This window comes from Polyodon spathula, chromosome 14 (genome assembly GCF_017654505.1).
Source record: "Polyodon spathula isolate WHYD16114869_AA chromosome 14, ASM1765450v1, whole genome shotgun sequence".
NCBI lineage: Eukaryota > Metazoa > Chordata > Actinopteri > Acipenseriformes > Polyodontidae > Polyodon > Polyodon spathula.
In genome coordinates this window covers 24,540,186-24,563,415 of record NC_054547.1, presented here as the reverse complement: position 1 = coordinate 24,563,415, position 23,230 = coordinate 24,540,186, and the positions used below count along the sequence as shown (strand labels likewise).

General features: G+C 40.1%; 1 protein-coding gene across 2 annotated transcripts in view; it reads right to left on the bottom strand.

Moving 5' to 3' along the window:
• Positions 1-18,577: 18,577 nt before the first annotated feature.
• Positions 18,578-23,230, bottom strand: part of LOC121326863 (septin-2) — a 30,763-nt gene continuing 26,110 nt past the window's right edge. For both annotated transcript variants that reach the window (XM_041270448.1, XM_041270449.1), the window contains exons 11-13: positions 22,199-22,259; positions 21,525-21,607; positions 18,578-20,366 (exon numbers count right to left, since the gene is read on the bottom strand). In XM_041270448.1, coding sequence (XP_041126382.1) covers positions 21,527-21,607; positions 22,199-22,259 — 142 coding nt within the window. In that variant the 3' untranslated portion in view covers positions 18,578-20,366; positions 21,525-21,526. The remainder of the gene's footprint in view (positions 20,367-21,524; positions 21,608-22,198; positions 22,260-23,230) is intronic.

The window sequence follows — 23,230 nt, the reverse complement described above, 5'->3', positions numbered from 1 at the left end:
CCCGTCAAAATGGCAAATGCACCCTCAGGTGGTGCAGCGCATTTGGGAATGCATCGGGGAAGGCCAGCTTGATCTCTTTGCCATGGCAGAGATGACCCATTGCTCCCTGTGGTTTTCCCTCCGCAGGTGTGGTAGTCCACTAGGCGTTAACGCCCTAGCGCACGAATGGCCTAAAGTGCTTTAGTACGCTTTTTCTCCTACACCGCTGCTCCCTGCCTTGCTCGAGAAGGTCAGGAAAGACGAGGCGACAGTTCTCCTGGTAGCCACCAGACGGCCGAGGAGAATCTGGTTTTCGAACCTGTGCCAGCTGCTGCGAGACCAGCCCTGGGAGATCTGCTGCGCATGGATCTCCTCAGCCAGGTGAAAGACACCCTCTGGCACCCAGAACTGGGCAGACTCCAGCTGTGGGTCTGGCCCCTCAATGGGGACTGTCTATCCTCCTAAGTGTGTGCGTGTCTATATATATATATATATATATATATATATATATATATATATATATACACACACACACATACACAGTGCTGTGCAAAAGTTTTAGGCAGGTGTGAAAAAATGATGTAAAGTAAGAATGCTTTCAAAAATAGACATGTAAATAGATTATATTTATCAATTAACTAAATGTAAAGTGAGTGAACAGAAGAAAAATCTAAATCAAATCCATAATAGGTGTGACCACGCTTTGCCTTCAAAACTGCATCAACCTTCTAGGTACACTTGCACAAAGTCAGGGATTTTGTAGGCATATAGTCAGGTGTATGATTAAACAATTATACCAAACAGGTGCTAATGATCATCAATTCAATATGTAGGTTGAAACACAATCATTAACTGAAACAGAAACAGCTGTGTAGGAGGAATAAAACTGAGTGAAGAACAGCCAAACTCAGCTAACAAGGTGAGGTTGCCGAAGACAGTTTACTGTCAAAAATTATACTTATCCGTCATGTAATACCATCAGGGAGGCATCTGATTGGCCCCAAATTTATTCTGCAGCATGACAATGACCCCAAGCATACAGTGAAAGTCATTAAGAACTATCTTCAGTGTACAGAAGAACAAGGAGTCCTGGAAGTGATGGTAGGGCCCCCCACAGAGCCCTGATCTCAAAATCATCGAGTCTGTCTGGGATTACATGAAGAGAGAGAAGCAACTGAGGCTGCCTAAATCCACAGAAGAACTGTGGTTAGTTCTCCAAGATGTTTGGGCCAACCTACCTGCCGAGTTCCTTCAAAAACTGTGCAAGTGTACCTAGAAGAATTGATGCTGTTTTGAAGGCAAAGGGTGGTCACACCAAATATTGATTTGATTTAGATTTTTCTTCTGTTCACTCACTTTGCATTTAGTTAATTGATAAATATAAACTATTAACATGTCTATTTTTGAAAGCATTCTTACTTTACAGCATTTTTTCACACCTGCCTAAAACTTTTGCACAATACTGTGTGTGTGTGTGTGTATATATATATATATATATATATATATATATATATATATATATATATATATATATATATACACACACACACACACACACGACTCTGGAAAAATTAAGAGAGCACTGCAAATTTTTCTTAAATCAGCATCTCTACATGTATGGCAGCCATTCCATTCCAGTGTCTATTGAATTCCAACACAGGCACACCTCATTCTACTGAATGAGGTACTGATTAGGGGATCACCTGAACCAAATCTTATTTAATGAGGAAAAGTATAAAAACCACTCCTGTGATCATTACTATCCTCTTGCAATAGGACCAGCTGGATGACAAAACAGTGCTAGTAGTACATCAAAAGTAATTGGTATCAAAAAATAGCTATTGACCATGCCCAAAGAGTTGAAAAGGAAAGTTTTGAGTGAGGAAAAGAAGGGTTCAATTCTGGCTTTACTAGCAGAGGGATACAGTGAGCGTCGGGTTGCTTCCATCCTTACAATTTCAAAGACAGCAGTTCATAAGAACAAGATCAAGCAGCACACATTGGGGACAACAGGCGGGGCTGAAGTTGTGCAAAGCTAGAAAAAAGAAGAGTGAGAAGAATGAGAAGCAAAGAAGAGCCAGGCTGAGGTTTGCAAAAGACCATAAGGATTGAACCATAGAGGACTGGAGTAAGGTCATCTTCTCTGATGAGTCCAGTTTTCAGCTTTGCCCAACACCTGGTCGTCTAATGGTTAGACGGAGACCTGGAGAGGCCTACAAGCCACAGTGTCTCGCACCCACTGTGAAATGTGGTGGAGGATCGGTGATGATCTGGGGGTGCTTCAGCAAGCTGGAATCAGGCAGATTTGTCTTTGTGAAGGACGTATGAATCAAGCCAAGTACAAGGTTGTCCTGGAAGAAAACTTACTTCCTTCTGCTCTGACAATGTTCCCCAACTCTGAAGAATGGTTTTTCCAGCAAGACAATGCTCCATACCACACAGCCAGGTCAATCAAGGTGTGGATGGAGGACCACCAGATCAAGACCCTGTCATGGCCAGTCCAATCTCCAGACCTGAACCCCATTGAAAACCTCTGGAATGTGATCAAGAGGAAGATGGATGGTCACAAACCATCAAACAAAGCTGAGCTGCTTGAATATTTGCGCCAGGAGTGGCATAAAGTCACCCAACATCAATGTGAAAGACTGGTGGAGAGCATGCCAAGACGCATGAAAGCTGTGCTTGAAAATCAGGGTTATTCCACCAAATATTGATTTCTGAACTCTTCCTAAGTTAAAATATTAGTATTGTGTTTTTTAAAAATGAATATGAACTTATTTTCTTTGCATTATTCGAGGTCTGACAATGCTGCATCTTTTTTGTTATTTTGACCAGTTGTCATTTTCTGCAAATAAATTATCTAAATGACAATATTTTTATTTGGAATTTGGGAGAAATGTTGTCAGTAGTTTATAGAATAAAACAAAAATGTTAATTTTACCCAAACACATACCTATAAATAGTAAAACCAGAGAAACTGATAATTTTGCAGTGGTCTCTTAATTTTTTCCAGAGCTGTGTGTGTGTGTGTGTATATATATATATATATATATATATGTGTTTGTGTGTATATATATATATATATATATAATATATATATATATTAATATAGATAGCATTGTGATTGTACTGCAAATAAAAACTAACCTTGCACTCAAACTCAGTTTTGTTTGCAATGTGGTCCAGTTCCTCCGTCTATTCCCCACCTCCCTGTTACAGTCTTCAACAACTTGCAACAACACCTCTGTTAGACAGGATGGACCCCCTAATGCAGGATCTCAAATTCATAGACTAAACCCTAACATCCTACCATGATATAAATACCCACCAAGCACAGTTAATAAAGAAAAAAACAACCACAGAAAGGAAAAGTTATCAAATTATCAGCTGTCCCCAGTTAATCAAAACTTTATCAAAGAAAACACGCCTGCGATATTTCAAAACTCACACGTTGTTTTGTATTCCTTAATCCTTTCCCCAGGTGCAGTGTAGCTGCTTCTGGTGCTGTCGTTGTGTGTATTGTATTTTGGTATCTCTAGGCACCAATATATTTTTCAATTGGAAGCTCTAACTATTTATTTTTTAGATCTCCATCACGGAAAATACATTTTTAAATGAAAAGTTAATCAAAGCATTTTGATTTGATTAAATCAAGTGTATTATTCATTCAAATGTTGTTGGATAATTTAACAGTAGTATTTATGTCACACTACATTTATTTAAATAACTCAGGATTCAAAGCTTTGAGAGTAGGGCAAAGTATTGTGTTTGCTCACTGAGGCTGAGCTGAAGCCCTAGGTAACCCTACCCACCCCCTCCTCCCCCAGCCCCAGCCCCAGCGCAGTGTCCTCAGCACTACTGTACATTTCATATCTCTTTCAGTGCTCTCTCTGCAGATTTTTCTCCTTCAGACCCCTGCTCTGTTCTTTTCAAAATGGTCTGGATTTAAGAAAATAACGGCTTCTTTATATTTGTTCCAATTTCAGTCACAGAAACCAGGAAATTGGAAATTAAGTGGAAATACACAGAGCATATGTAGGAGACACTTCTTCATATAGAGTGGTGAGGGTAGGGAATGGGCTACCTAGACATGTTATTGGTGCTGAATCACTTATTTAACAGCTACTAGGAACTGATACAGATGGGTTAAATGGCTTTCTCTTGTTCGTACATTTTCTCATGTTCTCATGTTTTTAAAAGCATTTCTTATGGATGAAAGAACCAGACAGACATTATTAGATTAAAGACTACTTAATCAACAAACCAAAAGGATAAAAGAACTAGTCAGTAATATTGTCAATGAACAGGCAACTGAAAGAGAAAAGCAGAAATAAATTGCAGCAAAGTATCATACTAATATCCTTCCAGACACAGAGTCTCTTGTCTAGAGGAGGATGAAATGGCATTGAAACACACTGAATCCAACTATCAAAGTAGTAAGGTCCTTATCACTACTGTATATTTCAATTTCCTCAGATAAAATGAAGTAAATAATTCTCTGTTTCTCCCAGATAATTTGCTTATTTCACTATACACTTTTCTGCATTTTTCAGAATGCAAAAGTATGATGATATGAAATAGAACAGCCCTAACAATGAGATGAATAGTCAAATGCATTCCCAATTCAATGAGGTTCCTACCACAAATAAAAAAAACAGACATCCACTGAGAATGACAAAAATCTTCTAAGGGCAAAATTATGTGAAGTGCAGTGTATCTTAGGGGTACATTTTAAATAACAGAATCCTTAAAGATCCACCTGTTCCTGTATAGGCTAGCCTACAATTCTGCTTAAAGCTCCTCGAAGCAAGTGAAAAACACGCAAGGAGAAACTGACGCAGTTCCATCTGGTTTTCTGCAATAACAACAACAAAAACAATGATGAATAAGGAGGAATCACAATTTGAAATTTCATGAGCTACCTTTAATGAGATTAATTGCTGGAAGTTCTCCATGTGAATATGAATAGAAATGAATACAGACAGCTAACTGAATCACAACAATGCAAAGCCCATGCATCATACAACCCACCAAAATGAGGCCCTGTGTATCACATATTGTGACAAAAAATAAAATGACAGCAGTGACATCTGAACTGTGATAGCATAGATGTATTTTTTGTCAGGGGCCAAGCCCAGTCTTCTGAAAGGGTAACCAAATCGATGCTCTGTTAGATTCAGGTCCAGACTTACCTCCACCAGGATCTTAAGACGTGTGATCCTCTGTAAGGGCAGGACCAGGAAGGATTTCAGAGGCAGACGATTACACCTAGGGTCCTTTTGCAGCCGGGACAATATCTTAACAAACTGGCCTTTCTCCTTTCTACAGAAGAGTTAGAGATACAATGTGTCTCTCGCTGACCAGGAGGAAGAAATCTATGTTCAGTGTCCCCCAACCTTTTTCATAGGTTTGGAAAGTTGGTTTTACATGCTTTAGATATTGGGAACTACATATCCTATTTTTTGTTTTTGTTTCACCTCAGTTGTCCTATTAATAAAAAGTCTTTGCTATTGAATCACGTTTTCTGTGAATATGTTTTTTCCTGCCTGAGGTTGTGTAGGGTCAGCTCTTGGTACATCGTGTTGCATCTATGTAGGCTGAGAAGTGGTTCCAGGAATGGTACTGAATGACATCACAGATGTCACAGAAGAGGTTGCCCTCCATATTCTCCTTCAGGCCCTCCAAGAAGCTAGAGAGAAGAGATGATATATCTTAACCTCTTGAACTAGACTACCAGACAAGAAGGACATGGTAACCTCCTGCTCTACAGACCATCGGAGGACTTGCAATTCCATGCTTGCAGCTCAACCAAAACATCCTTCAAGTGTTTTGTAAACAGCCTGTATAACTTTATTATTAACCTCATTATTATAATGCATAATAATTGTCCATTGCTAATTCATTTCACAGAGTGTAAAAGTCATCTTAACAACAGAGGTGCCCTATATATAGACAGAGGGCGTCAGTTTCCAGTTCTGTAAATATGTTTTAGAAGATTGTGTTCTCACCTTACTGTGCTGTACCTGCACTACAAATAAATGGAAGGTTTCAGTTTCACATTGTATAAAGAAATAGTAAAAACAGAAACCATGAGACTAAAATAACTTCCACACATGTAAAGTGATGAGAATTCCCAGATAAACCAGTGCTTCTGGGTGTGTACTATCTACTTGATTTCAAAAACATACATACACCAGCGATTGTTTTCATGAGAGGTCTGGAAACCTGAACTTCAACTGAGAAAGCTTGAAAATTGAACTGATGCTCCTTGTGGGTGGTTTCGAGAGCCTGCATCAAATGCATTCATAACACATTATGTATGCAGTGTTTAGGAGTTCTTTCTCATTGCTGGATTCATTTTAAAATCAAATAGATTTTGTTAAGCGATCACAATATCACAAGGAGTTACTCTCAGTACCAGAACCATTCTTTTTCAGTAATCTTAAATTAATACACCTATAATCTGCATATTTTGCTTACTTTTACTGTAAAAAAATGTATAAAATGTTCACATCTATTTAAAGTAAGTTAATGATCTTATATGTATTGTTGTGGGTCATACTTTTTGCTGATTTCCTTGATCTTGCCAATGCCAGAGAAAAGCGATTTCCTGTGGTAAGGGTCAAGGGTGCTGTTGAGTTCTGGGGAGTCCAAGAAGTGAACCACAGCCACAGTGAGGCTGCTGAGGTAGAAGTGCTCTGTGGTCTCAATCTCATACATACTCTGGGGCAGAGAATAGGCAGACATAAAACAGAAACCTCTCTCACACAGCTTTAGAAGAGAACATTACTAAAAACAAGTATTCAATAACATACATCCCTGTCGTGGCTGTGATGCAAATGTTAATGACCATGACATGCAGAGGGTTCCAGGAAACCTTCTACAGTACTGCGGGTTACCGATCAGTTGCCATGGAAACTCTTTTTCTTAAAAATCATGTCTCAACTACATTTGTAAAAAAAAAAAACACACACCCTGGTTGTATATCATAATAGGATAGAATGCCAATTAGCAATACAATATTCAATCACAATTCTCCAAATTAATACAGAAATGCAAGTGTGACATACAGACAGACATATAGACATAGACCCCCTCCATCCCCAGAATCCAATATTCTCAATAACTTCAGATGATAATGTTACTAGCAGAATGTAAGTGTGACATGCAGATGGACACATGTAAGAACAGACACCCCTGTATATTCTCAATAGCTTGAAGAATATAATGTTAATACCATGTTTCATGATAATTGGGTAAGCAGTTCTGCAGATACAGTAAAACTGGTCTAATCCAGCATCAATTGGGAGTGAATGAGACAGTGTGCTGGATTACAGTTACTATAGAAATCTAAAATTTTACCTAAAAAAGGTAAAATGACAGAACTATTTGTACGTGTGTGCGTGCGTGCGTGCAGGACTCTGCTGGGATACTCCATATTGCTTTAATTCAGAATCTTTTCAGAATGTGTGAAACTGTTGCCTTGCGATTTTGGATTTTTCACATGGCTCTTTTTGTGTTGGTAAACTTTTTGATAAGCACACATTTTCTACCAAGAGATAGCTTGCTGTGTGGAAGTTTAGACATTAACTGCACTATTCAGAATGGTGCTGCTCAATGTCTTCCTTTTGTTTTATTTTTTTTAATACTAGTTTAAACTGGTTTTAGACAGAGAAGATTTACAAATCCTGCCAGATTCCAGAATAGACAAGTTCTGGACTGTAGAGAGGATCACATTAATTTCAACAGGGATTTGGTCAGGACCCAAAAATCATGCCAAATTCTACAGAAAGCAGAGGGGCCTGATTAGACAGGATTTGCTGTATTTGCTGAATTGTATGAAGTGTGTACAACTGCCTCCACTATCTCCCCTTAGCAGGGGTTATATCCACGGAGGAGAATAATAAAGCTAAGCAGAAGAAAACAAAGCAACTCCCATTTATATCAAACAAAGCATGCTACACCTCATTGTACAAATAAAAGATAATTGATTAATTTTTAGGTGTTGGCAGTGAAGATATGTTTTATGCAAAACCCATATAAGGTAGTCTTACAATCAACTAAATATATGGCAAAACTTCACCACCCTTCCCAGCTTTAATTGGATTTGGCACACCAAGTGTAGGGGTTCTTTGCTGAAAAAAACCCACAAGGGGTTATGTCTTGTCTGCTCTTCCATACCTCTTGCAGCAGGACCTCCTATTTCTTGAGCTGGGGCAGAATGCCACTCTCTTGGACCACACTGAGCTCTTGCCAATACGGCTTCAAGGACCTGCGACTGTTGGAGATTCTCCTGGTGACCTGATCAAGAGGGGACCCTGTCTTCTCCTTCTTCTGGCCTGGACTGGGTTCCCCTGAAGGACAGCTGTCTGCTTTATCAAGCTCATCCTGTGAGGTCCTTCCACTCATCCCTGTTTCTTCTGGGAGGCACTCTCACGTCTCTCTATTTGCCCCAGGTCATGAGTCATAACTGTCTCATTTTCGTGTGAACTCACATTCTGCATCTTGGTTTTCGTTACCTCACTGGGTGAAGTCATGACTACATAAGTTGAGGGTGGCCCTTCCCCCTCAATGACGCTTCTTTCTGCGGCACATTCCTGCTTTCTGGAATCCCGGAAATGGATTCTGCTTCCTTTTCTCTGCTGCTCCTTATCATGACTGTCTTTAATATCCTCGTAATCCTCTCCTCTCATTCCTGTCCTCTGTCTCATCCATCCTGCCACAAATCTAACTCCTCTAACCTCATCTCCCTGCCTCTACCAATTTCCACTCCAGAACAACTGCCCTGACTCCCCCCTCCCATTCCACTCTACAACCTTCGAGCGAGTGGTACACTGCCAGTTTTCCGCTTTCCTGTCAACACATTCCGTGCTCGACCCCCTCCAATCTGGCTTTCGCATGGAACACTCCAGTGAAACTCTTCACTCTCTGCTCTTGCTGCCTCCCTCTCCTCTGTCTTAATTCTCCTCGAATTTGACACAACTGACCACTCTATTCTCCTGTCCTCCCTTGCTGACCTGGTTCTCCTCCTACCTCTCCGAACACACCTACCAGGTGTCCTGGCATGGCTCACCCTCCGTCTCTTGCTCTCTTTCGACAGGTATCCCCCAAGGCTCAGTCCTGGGACCCCTCCTGTTTTCTCTCTACACCCACTCCCTGGGTCCCCTCATCTCCTCCCATGGCTTCTTGTATCACTTCTATGCTGATGATGCCCAGATCTTCCTCTCCTTTCCCACCTCTGACATTTCCTCCCGTATCTCTACCTGTCTCTCAGCCATCTCAAACTCAACCTCTCTAAATCAGACCTACTTTCTTTCCCCATTGCTGATCTCTCTATCTCTATTCTATTTGAATCCACCAAGAACCTTGGTGTCACCCTTGACCCCTTGAACCCTTGATCTCCTACTCTCAGCACATCTCTACTCTGGCACACTTTCCATCGCTTCTTTCTCAGCAACATATGAAGAATTTACCCCGTCTCACCGATTACTCCACGCAGCCCTGGTACTGTCCCACCTCGACTACTGCAACTCCCTCCTGACTGGCCTCCCTGCCTCTGCTACCCGTCCGTCCAATCATTCTCATCCATTTATACACTTACTACATATTCTTACTGGACTTTACTCATTTAAGCAAATATTCTTATCTGGATCGTCTGGGGATCACGCCCTGACTTGTCAGTGAACACAGTAGTTAGCTATGCACTGAATTCCTTCAGAGCTCGTTCTGATGGAAGTGAGGGGCTAATATTAGTTGTAACAGGAATCTACTCAGTCCCAGGCTAGTTAGGCTACACTGATTAGGATTAACTGCAATAATAAAGTTAACCGGCCCATAGAGTAGCTTGTTTCCCCAGTGATACCATAAGAACATAAGGAAATCTATGAAGGAAGACCCCTCTAAGATGGTCCTATTCCTAGCAGCTGATTAATCTCAAGTTGGGTCTTAAGCATCTCAAGGATCTACAGTATCTGAATGCTTTTTTGTCCAATTATATCAAAATTATATGTAAACTACCTCTGCCCCTTTAAAACATGCTTCTCTACTTGTTGTTTACCATCTGTCTGTCTAGACAGTCATTAGGAATATAAATGTTTAATATTTAATTGCAAAAATACCTTTTGTTTGGCTTCCCAGAGTTTTGTAGTTTTCCCCTGCATTTTTACCTTGTTTCAATAAACACATACATTAATTTTGAACAGGACTGTTGTTTGTTGCTAGGTAACCCACAGCTTGTATGTTTTTCAAAGCTCTGGTGTATTTTTATCAGCTGTGGAAATATCTAATCATGTCCTCGCTGGTTGGGAATGAGATCATGTGGTATAATACAGTAATAGGTATTTTATAAATTATATTTTAATTGCACTTTGAGATGATTTTGATTTGTCTAAATGTGTAAATCCTATTTTCTTATACACTGCTATCTCAATATTTATCTATCTACACATAAAAATAGTAAAATAATGAAACAGTGAGTTAACAAAGGACCCTTATACAATAAGATAATGATTTACATTACAGGAGAGTAGATGTTAAAACTTCATGCTGATTTGAACTCGGCTTTCGCCAAGATAATCACCAACTAAGACGTAGCTTTACAGTAAACTAATGTGATCTATTTGCATCTCCATGCATTTGCGTTTCTTTCCATGATGTAGATATCCTTCTGCCTGGTGTTGATGGCTGAAGTGTAATGCTGGCTCCAGGGATCAGTTTATTTTCACTCCTCAGCACATCAGCACACACAATGGCTGCGATGCTGGCTCCGGGGATCAACCACAGCGAGTCTCCCCAGCGTATCAGCATGACAACCATCTGGATTGAGATAAGTAGAGTACATCTCTGGGGTCTTCAAGTGGGCATCTTTCATCCTTGGTGTTTTCGTCGACTAGCCCACAACACCTCTAGAGGGCTCAACAGTGTTTCTGGCATTCCAGCACCACCCCTTCTGTCTCCCACTCAGCTCAGCCCAGCTTACTTACCAGTACATCAGTGTTGCTTTCAGAATCTTTCCGTCTCAACCACAGCCAGTTGCTGCTTCTTTCTGCCGCTTCAAATAAGTTCTTCACTGTGCGACGCAACTCTTGGCCACTAAACCCGACATCTCTGAGAAACCGGGTTGTAGAGTGTGCCACAAATCTTCGACAACCCACCTCCACTGGATAAACTAGGACTCTCCATCCCCGCTGTTACGCTTCAGCAGCTAGTTGAGCATACCGAAGTTTCTTCCTCTCATATGCCTCATGCACAGCATCCTCCCTTGGAACTGTTAACTCTACTAGATTAACAAGGCATTCCGATCCAGACCACAAGACAATGTCAAAGGTTAGTGGTGGCAATCTCAGGTGGAAAAATAAGCCGTTGACCAACAGCTGCCAGCATTTTCCAGTCTCTAGTAGCTTCCAGTTTTCCTGGACGAGGCTTGGTTTTAACACCTTTTCTTGGTGGTTGCTCTCCTGGACGGAGGATTATTGTCTTTTGTGTGTAATGTTTTGATGAAACTGGTGGCAACTTATTGGTCAGGTTACGTTTGTCTTCCAATGCTAAGGCCAAACATCGCAGCAACTGGTCACGGCACCAAGTAAACCGTCCTTTGCTAAGACTCACCTTACATCCTGTCAAAATGTGCCTTAATGTTGCAGGTGATGAACACAAAGGACATGAGGGATCCTCACCCACCCAGATGCTGCCTCCCTTATGCATTTGTTGCGTGAATCTACTAATGTCATTTCCAGTCAGACTTTGGCGCACATACTCCTTGGTTAGAGCAGAGACTGGTAGCTGCATTATTCCTTTACCATAAAGTCCCACTCTGCTGCCAACCATTTCCTGACGTATGAACTGATTAAAGCTTCCAGCTTCTCAACTGTTGTCAGGGAAACCATGTACACATTCAGTGGCCGCAGCAGCCTTGGCAACAGACCAAACTGAAAGCACAGAGTTTCAGTTTGCCTGGCAATATAGTACAGTAACCATGAATTAACGAGTCGTGAAATAACAAGGAAGTATTTGCAGTGTTGATGAAGTTACTTTTAAAATGTAATCTGTTATAGTTACCTGAAACAAAGATACAGTAACTTACTACTATGAAAAAAAAGTACCTAGTTAGTCATGCACGGTTCACATTTTACAGAGCTATTTTTTTTGGCTTGATCAGGCTGCAGCTCAAAATGTTCCTTGAAGATCCAGCTATCCTTTTATTAAATGTAACTAACAGTAACTATACTATTTTTTCACATAAAATGTAAGCCTTTACCACATTTCATTACCGGTCTGAAAAAGGAGCCATTATAGTTAAATATTACTGAAAAATGTAATCAGATTACAGTAATGCATTACTTGTAATGCTTTACTCCCCAACCCTGTGTTGTTGCAGTAGAAAGCTCTCCTTGGTTTCTTGGTAAGGGGTCGGCTGTGAGGGAGCAGTACAGATTTGTACTCCATTGCACCTGTAGCCTTCTCATCTCTGTGGAAGAGCCACACGGGTGTGGCTGGCCTGGGGAGTAGAAAAGTGTTTATTGGAGTTCAGTTTGGGGTCCAGAGAAGCGCTGCCAACCCTGGGGTCTCTAACTTTCTGGCGGAGGCGTGGCCCCATCTATCTCGCTGAGGTTTAGTTTGATGCTCATCCTCATGACCTCCCGAGCACCTCCAAAGGTGGCACAGACACGGGCAGCACGGTGAGCATTGCCTGGACTTCATCCTCCTCCTCCAGTCCCCTGTCTTCCCGATGGTCCTTCACATCCTTGGAGCTCCTGGCACACAATAAGGAGACATCAGCACAAAATCAGAGGGTGGATCAATGGCTTGAGAATGGGAGAATAAGTCTTTTAAATCCAATCCAGGTTAAACCATTAAAAAGAAAAAAAATTAGAGTGCCCAATTACCTGACCCCCAATTTTCTCCCCAATTTAGAATATCCAATTATGTCCCCTCACCACAGCAATTCCCCATACAGCTCAGGAGAATTGAAGGTCAGTGGGTGTCCTCTGATCCCACAACCAAGCCAATTGCCTCTTTACACCCCCTTGAGGCTAGCCCTGCAGGTGCCCGCTTGAGCTCAATGAGGAGAAACAGTCCCTGCTAGTTTTGCCTCCCTAACTCATAGATGCGGCAGAGCCAATGCAACACTCCCTCTGGGATCCCCAGCAAATACTGGCAACAGCCAGCCTGTGAACCTGCGCTCCCACCCTGCACACTACTCGACTGTGCTTTTACCAGGTGAGCCACTCGGGGTCCTCAAAAGTGATTTTAATTTGGTGGTTCGTGGAGGGAAGGTGTTCACAACCCCCAATAGACAGGTGTCTAAATCACAAAAAAAATGTTTTTTGCATAACATGTGTTCATTCTGAAATGCCAAAGACTGGACTGAACTACCCTCTGTACCCCTAACAGAGCAATCCATCCAGGATGGGGTACAGCTCACAGCCTTGAGGTGTTACAGTGCAAGCATTCACAAAAACTAAAATAACATAGTATAGATGAGTGAAGGAAAAAGTTCAGAAGTGTGTTTGATTTGGTCTGAATTATTACTGGCTAGGTGATCAAAATGTAATGGCAAACATTCAGGTGTCTTGGGTAAGGTGACCATATGGCTCCATGTTCAGCAGGAGTTTGGGACAGTTAAGGCTTTTCAACTCACAACCCAATGTATTCTGGTAAGCGTAGTCCTGCTTCTCTTAAAGGAAAGAATGGTACCTGAGACAGGTAAAATGTACCAGAATGCAAGGGGTTGTGAGTAGAAAAGCCTGAACTGTCCCAAACTGTCCTGCTGAACAAAAAGCCATATGGTCACCTTAGTCTTATGCCTCTATGCTCATTGTGCCAGAAATGTGTAATGGCTTTGGGACTTCATGAGAAGCCATTGAGACTATTATACTTTTCCATTGTGCAACCGATGTGGTAGCTCAGAACAGGCTTTGTGCGACACCAGAGAATCCTGGTTAATCTACTGCTGAGCCACAGCCATATTCAGATATGTTCTGAGGCCAAAGTGTTACTGTCTGGAGAGGCTAGGCAAATAGACCAGTGGAATTGTACCCCATAGGCACTTGTGGAGGTGGAAAACCTGTCACTTCACTTGTAACCTAATCTGGATTTAGTACCAGGCCTCCATAGGTAAAAGGTCTTATTAACCCACTTCACCACTCAGCCACATGCATGTCATTTAAACACTACAGACAACCTAAGCAGGGGGATCCCGAGTGGTGCATCCGGTAAAGGCGCTCCACCTGGAGTGCGGGATGTGCCCTATAGCCTGGACGTCTCCGGTTTGAGTCTAGGCTATTCCACTGCCGACCGTGGATGGGAGCTCCCAGAGAGTGTGGTTGTTTTTTATATTTCAATTCGGAATATAAAAAGTTATTTCACTAGAGATGAAAAGCTACGCGGCTTTCTGGTACCAAATCACGTCATGTGCTGTAGTTAAAACTGACTTCAATTCACTGGTCTTACCTACAGTAAAGGAACCACACATTTAAGACCTATACAGTGAATATATGTGCACGGTGTGGAAAATGCCTGGAATACATTTTATATATATGTTAAAACTATTACAAATTTTTCCACATTTTACTTCAGCTTACAAAACAATCTATCCAAGGTTTCGTTATCCAACAATATTACTGTGCTTTGTTCTCCCTCTGCACTAGTAGCTGTTTAATGGTGCTGCTGGCTCTGTAGTTCACTCAGACCCAGCCTGTGCTTCAATTGAAACACTGTGCTGATAGAGCCTGGCGGAGGGGGTGGGGACAGGGAGACCCTGGCGGAAGGGAAACCCGGTCTTGGATTCATGGCGAGGCAAACAGCCAGAGACGTTTTGTTCTGGATCACAGCTGAAGCTGTCCTGCATTCTAGCTGGGTATTACTTTGATGGAGCTCATAATGGAAATGAAATTCCCCTTCTGTGAAATAAGAGTAAGTGTTTTTGTAAGTTTGGAAAACTGTAAATTCATCCTCCACTGGAAATTCATCCCCTAGCAACAGTACTGGAAGTGCCTGACCATTCGAACATCTACTGAAAATGTCAGAGAAGAATTTGAAGAAGCAGATCTCAAGATATACTCAACCAATATGGGGGAAAAAAGACATCACATACATGCTAATCAATAATTTCTGCTAAGGATGCAAACAGCAAATCTATGTGGACAGGGAATTTCGCATGCCTTTGTAAATATTACAGTCTGAAGGTGAATGGGGCACACTGAGGATTCTGGATAATGTGGTTCTGCCCATGTTGGTCACATTCAAGGTTGACCATGCACCCAAACACAATGAAAAACCTGTCAGAATGGTTTTCAAAACGAGACCTGATGTTTACCCACCTAGATCAACCAGTCCCTTGATCTCAATCCCATCAAAGCTTAAAGTAATTGTAGCTAATAAAATAGTTCCCTAAATGTTCTCTGCCAGGCACATCCATTCATTTCGGAAAATGTGTTTTAGAACATGATATATTTTAAATTAAATCTCTCTTTGCAAGCCATGTTTTTAGACTGTCTTGTGCTTTTTGGGTCTTTTTACCCTGGGGGTAATATTGTCCCCATCCCTTATTGGTTTCTTTCCTGTCAATAACCAATCACACCTATTGACTGACAGACCCCTATAGACTTCCTGGAAACCAAGGCAATCAAACCCTAGAGCCTACTTTAACCTAATGTAAGCCAATTATTGGCATAAAAAATATTTTTTTTACATGCAATTTCTAAAAACATTCATTGGCCATATATCTTACAATGGCCAAAAGGTGGTCAAAAATGTTTAACCTGTTTGGTAGATTATATCAGGCAACAGTGAAATAAATACAGTACAAACTCTACTTCAGTTCCAGAACACGCCCACAATAATATCTACTGGCCAGGACATCCTATATAATACAACACATAGAAATGTCCCACACATCATATCTTTCAGTGAACTTAAAGAGGTAAAGACTGCCGAACAGGAACACTATACAATACAGTGGCAATAAAGCCTTTTTGGCCCATTACTGATTGTTACAGAATTTCTGAAAAGATATGTGTGCAGCATTGCTTCAGCAGTGTAGTTGAAGGGCTCAGTGTAACAATGCTGTCTGCAAGTGTTAGCAGAGGCCCTGATGCATCTCAAGCTTGATCTACTGTAGAAGATACTGTGGTTACAGCTGGCATTGCAGGACATCCATGTGTGGGAATTCTTACAACCAGTTTGGTATAGCATTTCAAACCTAATTAGAGCCAAATCCCATTACGGTTGTGTCACAAAGACGGCCGTAGTGGGTGACGTCAGACCAGAACCAGGAACCAACAAATAAACAACAGAGGTGGAGTTTGGTGAAGCTGAGCGATTGTTTTCGCTCAGCTTTTAATAATTGAACAGGCAGAAAATAAAAGGTTGTAAAGACAAACAAAAACACAGGACACAGCACTGGCTGCCAAAACAAAGAGACAAACAAAAACGGACTACACAGACAAACTATTCTTATTATTGTTACCTCCATCTACAATCCTGTTCTCCACTCACCGAACACACAATCCTGAGTGAGTGAAAACATGCTGCTTTTATGCAGCTGTACCGAGACTCGATTGCTAATCAATCATTCAATTGGAGTCGCGGTACAACTGCATGTGAATTAATAAAAGTGCAATTCCCCGTGCTCGCATTAATATAGCAGGCTATAAAACCGTTTTACTATCAATCTTATCTGTTAAAATGCGTGATACATATAAATACTGAAAGACTTCTTCTCCTCAGGTAGTGAGGTGCTGAACTCACCCGAAACTTTGTCTTGTGTGTGCTCTTAGAGCCTTGTGGAAGAAGCCAGTTTTCAAACAGGTATAGAGGAGATTCACATAGCTCTACCCAGCTAAGTGTGGTTCAGTCACAAGAAAAACAGAAACAAAGAAAAGTGCTCCTTATAGAAAGAGACACGAAGCTCTGCCCCTGCCTGTGCTGCCAGCTAACAAAGACAGGCATGCCGCTGGTATTGAAGCAGAACAATAAAACCAACCCTCGGGCTTCACCCCAGCCTGCAAGTGCGGTTCCAATCACTTTCAGTTTAAATTAAAAAACAACTTAAAGTGAATCCAGATAACAAAATAATTCCATTATGCACATCCATTCATTATATGGGTCAGAAATATGTAGTTTTCAAAGAAATCTATTTTTTAACAAACATCTATTTTTCAAAAAGTGGTGTTACACTAGGTTAAGAAACACTCTTTTACCTAGTGTAATGCCAGACATCATGTTTTTAAATGAAATATGAATGTTTTATTTGAAAATGCAAATTTTAGATCTATATACAGTTGTATGCAAAAGTTTGGGCACCCCTGGAAAAAATGTATGTTACAAAGAATCTTTCAGTGAACAGAAGCTGACCTTACCTCTACATGGTACAAAGTTAAACATGACACCTTTCTGCAAATTTGAATACATGATTACTATTTATTTGTATTTATTACAGATTCAAAATAATAAACAAAAGTAGACATGGCACGTGCAAAAGTTTGGGAACCCTTTGGACCATTCTTAAGTACTTCTTAAAAAGATGATTACTAAGACCCAGAAAGGTTGATTCACTCGTTAGGGCTTCAATTAGTCGGGTGAAGTCAATTCCAGTGTTGAACTATTACAATGAAGGAACTTCATACCTTCTAATCTGTCAGACTGTGAAAGTTGTTCCGTCTGGTTTCAAAAACCATGGGCTCCTCTAAGCAGATGTCTATACACATACTTAAACACACACACACACATTTTATACATATATATATATATATATATATATATATATATATATATATATATATATATATATATATATATATATATATATATATATATATATATATACACACACACACACACGTGGCATACATATACACACATATATACATGTAAACACTTAATATTTCATTATATAATACGTGTACTTATATAAGCTGATAATCATAAGTGAATTGCATTCAAAAATTTAATTTTTAAATGAAAATGTAAATCTTGTCAATTTCAATGAAATGGTCACCCAAAGCAAGGGCATTTCAGACTGAAGCCCAAGTCAGTTAAAAGTCTGAAATGTGTATAAAACTGTGTTAGAACACTGGCCTAAGTATAAAAGTGTCTTTGTTAGATGTTCTCTGAGTTAACTAACATGTTACCTAATTAATCTTTTGTCACCAATTATTGTTAACAGGTTAAGGTCCATGATTACTATAAATATAGGTAGCATAGGCACACGTTTGTCTTTCCTGAATGTAAGGGAGAAAAAAATTGCAAAATACGCTCTTAAGTAAAGAAAAAGACAGTCTGTAATTACTTTAGGAAATGAAGGTCAATCTTTAAGACAAAATGCAAGAACTTTCCAAGTGTCTGTAACTGCTGTGGCCAAGACCATCAAACGATTTGAAGAAACTGGCACTCATGAGGACCGAATAAGGTCCGGCAGGCCAAGGGTGACCTCAGAATCAATCATAAATCAAATAAATCATAAAAATAGTGCACAATATATACATAGGGGTGGGGCTCCCAGTCACACTGCTACATATAAACTCTCCTCGAGATAATGCCTGAGACCATTTGTCATGTTTTAGAATGAACTAAGAAAAATACCATACAACGACTGCAATAGGTTTAATAGAAACTTTATTACAAGAAAAAGGTATTCATTAAGTATTTGTTGAGTACATCATTAAAAAAAACAAGACAGATAGAGTGGAATGTTAACTGCACAAGTAAGAAGGCTCTGGATTAGGGGGCAGCTGGGTGATCCAGGATCCACAATAGAAAAAAAAAAGATGCTGGATGTCTTCAGACAATACCCTCCCAAAGGCTACTTTCTGCATGAGGGTATGGGCAAACTCACCTGCACAAACTCTGCAGCATTTTACCTCATGTCAATGGTAGCTTCTAGCACAATACATAGAAAAACAAATATTTTCCTTTCAGGGACCACATTTATTTATCTGACAGGAATGAATGCCACCATTAATCAGGAGCTTTCTCCTGTAGATCTGGATAAACGTGGGTTCTCCCAGTTACACTATTGATATGACACTAATTACCATTATAAAAACTGACTTCATTTTCAAAGTTTGTGTGCCATAGTTTGTCACATTAAAGGTGCAGTAGGAGAAACAGCTATGAGACAGAAAAATACATCATAAACTAATAAGGAATATACAATTGTGGGAGAAAGAACATATCAGGATTTTCATCTTGGTTAGTTAGTGAGATATCTTTTGGTTATCTGAAGTTAGGTCAAGTATATATAGTAAACAAATTGAATCATCAAATGTGTGCCCTGGCTCGGGTAGGCCCTCAGCCACATCTACTGAACCAAGTCCTGCCTTTCCTTCAAGCAAACTGGATTTCCTGTGCAGTTGAGATCCGTTCTTACTGCACACAGCCGCTTATAGCACCGAATACAGAAATCCTTAGAGTGGAGTAAATTACCAACATTAACGAACACCACATTTTATTTTAGTAAATGTTGTATTTACCTTATATACAGTCATTCAATTCCTAAGCCTCTCAAAATTAGTTCTGTATTCCTGTATAGATGGATAGGAAAACTTGAGGTAGACAAAGCTTCCCAAAACCTGCCCTGATATCAACATTAGCTCTTTAAACAGCTAGTTTTGCCAATCATTACCCTTATGCCTTTAAATATATGCCTAAGCGATGGATAACATTAGTCTTCAATAGTTTTAAATACAGGAAAACTTTTTTTATGTACAATATGGTAGGTGACTAAGAGATTTTGAAATTATGCAAAAGGGTACTGGGGAATTTATGATGGTACCCAGTTCTGTGTACGTGCACCCGTCTATTTAAATTGTACTCTCTATGAGAATTCATATTGACAATTATAATGAACTGACCTATCTACCGAGAACTGCACTGTAGCATAACTTACTGGCTTGAAAAGACCTTTGGTAAAAGAAAACCTCAATCACTGACCAACTCACATAATAGTTAATTGAGCATTAAGAGACAAATGTAACCAACTAGGGTCGACTTGGAATCTAATCACACACTTTGATCAGGATCTGTTATTCATAATGCACTGGTTAGCTGGACTACAGAGACCAGAAAACAAGTAGATAGCAAAAGGCAGCTTTAAATGTAGCAGCATTTGGCTTCTTTTTTAAAAGTTTTGGCTCCTGTTGAATAACTATCCATACTGTTATGCAAATAATAATAATAATCATAATAATTAAACATAATAAAATAAAAGTGAAAACACAAGACACAACATTGCTTCTAAAATGAATACAGAGTACTAACACAAGTGGTTGAAGAAAGCAGTGAGAGGGTTGAATACAGTCAACACTGTATAGCAGATCCTCAGTCGAAAGAGGGCCTTGGCTTCTTTGAAACACCTTGTCCTCGGTACTGAGCTGACTGGTCTGTATCTGGTGAAAAAGCATGCAACATACTTATTTATGTATTCATACTTTTTTACTTCTTTTTTTAATTTAGAATGTCCAATCATTTCACCCGATCTTTTCCCCAATTTAGAATGTCCAATTACTTTCCCTTACCGCAGCATTTTCCCACAGATCAGGAGAACTGAAGGTCAGTGGCCATTCTCCGACTCCACGACCATGCCAATTGCCTCTTTACACCTAGGAACTCGAGAGTGGTCAGTGAGCTACCGTCTCTGGAGGACAAAGGCCAGCCCTGCAGGTATGTGCCTGAGCTCACCAAGCGCCTGGCCAGTAGGGTCCGCTGTAGCGCGATGAGGAGAAAGTCTGACGTTTTTGCCTTCCTAAACCAACTCCAGAGCTAATGCAATACTCCCTCTGAAAGGTGTTATCCAAATTTGAAAGTCGTAAAATGACAAACAAATTAATATTCTAATGTATCAGACATATTATTTAGAAAGTAAATACCAATTAGCCTGATTGCTTTGTCAATAATTAATAGTGCGCTAAAATGTCATTAAAGCTTGGTTCCTAGTAGCAGTTTATCTAGTCTGTTAGATATCCCAATGTTTAAGCAGCAACAGTGTGCTTGACAGAGCACTCCATGCACATAACCCTCTGTCTAAGTGCGTCCTACACTCCTTTACTTTTCTTCACTCTTCTTACAATAGTGGTAGGGTGAACCTTATCACCTCTTTAGAATTTTACAACCTTCCGTTCTCTCCTCCCTTCTTTTCATTAGGCTAAATACATTTAATTCCCTTAACCTATCAGATACATACGTTATGCCTTTTAGCCCTGGCAATAGTCTAGATTAGATGGGCTGAATGGTCTCCTTTCGTTAGTACTTATGTTAACTGGACTATCTGCAATGTCCTTTGTGTAATGCAGGAACAGAATTGGAATGTAGTATTCTGTTTCTCACTAGTGCATTATACAACCTTTTATCTTGCTTTTCTCCAATAATTTAGCCCTTTTGTAATGATTACATGACCCCACATACAGTATAATGTTAGTAAGGCTGCTGGGTCTGATTTCCTGGCTCTGCAGTGATTCCCCAGCTGTCCCTCTTGTGGTATTGGAAGAACTTACTATAACGCCCTGTGTGTAAGATTATAAAACACAGTAACATTTTCCTGCCACTACCTTTATACACTGTCGGTGTCCCCGTCTCCCTGCTTCTGCATCTGGGCCTGCATCTTTGCAATCATCTGCTGCATTCGCCTCAGCTGGAACACAAACACAAACAGGAGGTCAGCAAGAGGAACAATGCTAACACCTGCAACTCTAGCGAGGAAACACTGGGAAAGACTTGAAAGACAAGAATTTCATAGAAACTTAACCCCCTTATCATAATTGGAGTACAGCTTTTGAAACACTGAAAACTTTCAAACACTTTTGAAACACTGAAAAATACACTAAACATATACTAAGACAACAGGTTTTTGTTTTACACAGGAAATCAAGCAGCATCAATGTTTCTTGCGTTTGTAAGGGGAGAAAAAGTACTTACTGTATTGCATAAATACAATACATAAATACCATATTGCATAAATAACTAAAGAACTCTTATTGTTTTGTCCACTATAATTGACTGCTATAGTGTTTTCTTTTTTCTATAGGCGTAAAAGGTCAGGTTCGTACAACTTGCTCACTACTTTCATTCAGTGTTTAGACTATCATGCGTGATTATGGTCAGACAAATCTGGCCATTGTTTGCAAACATCAGTGCGGTAAACTAACTGGACTTCAAAGTTCAATTTAATTGTGCTCAATTTCAAGCTGTGGTTCTGTAGAGGAACATCATTCCGAAACGATACCTCAGCTTCTTTTTCCATCAGGATCATGTCCTTGTCCACTTCCTCAGTCTCCACACCCTTCCTGTAAAACACAGAAGTATCAGTTAGCAGCACGCCTATCATTTTACCCACCTGCGTCATCATCTTCCCAAATCTGAGGGATAGGGATCACCAACCACAAACCAAATAACCTTAAAATGCATGTAAGTGTTCTCTCGAAGCCACTGCTGTGATCCCTTGATAATGCTGTGGCAATGACTAAGCTTCTTACTGTGTGAACTATGGTTTCACTGTCAGTGATTGAGGTATTACAACAAGATTACAGCACAATAGTGCCCTCTTCTGTTTGCATAGCAAATCATCACAACTAAACACACAAACCATCCTGAGATTGCACAGCACTGTTGTAACTGCACCTCACACACACTCTCCTCCAGAGAATAACCTCCTGTTCGCAAGTCTTTATTTAAACAGATACAAGACAAGAGTACTGTTCACATGCAGTAGACACAAGCAATTTGTCGTACAGGCAACCGACTCACCCTTGGTAACAGACACAAACTGCAACCTCTTGGTATCATCCAGGGGGAACACTGATGCTCATGACAACGTGTGTTGTAATAATTATCTTTATACCACTGGCTATAATAGTGAACCTGTTTGTTGTTTGTATATTGCTATGAAAGTTACTGTACAAGGCATACTTACACAATGTTTCTTTTTTTTATTTGAGGAGTGTTTTAAGGTTGTTTGCTACAGTTGTTACTGCACATCTTCATACATCATCATTACATAAAATAACAAATCTGAAATGTTAGCGTGGGTACCCATATGGTTTTTTCTACGGGATTTTAGTATGTTTTTTCGTAGGTTAAATGTGTGTATAATGTAAAAAATCTATGATTTTTGGCATAAACTAACTGCACCTAAACTACTGCTGTTTAAGGGTATACAGAGGCAAAAGTAACAAAAATCAAAAATCAAGAGTGGTTTTTAGATTGTATTTCTGTTAACTAGAGGAATTAACCAATGACTTAACACAATTTCAGCAGG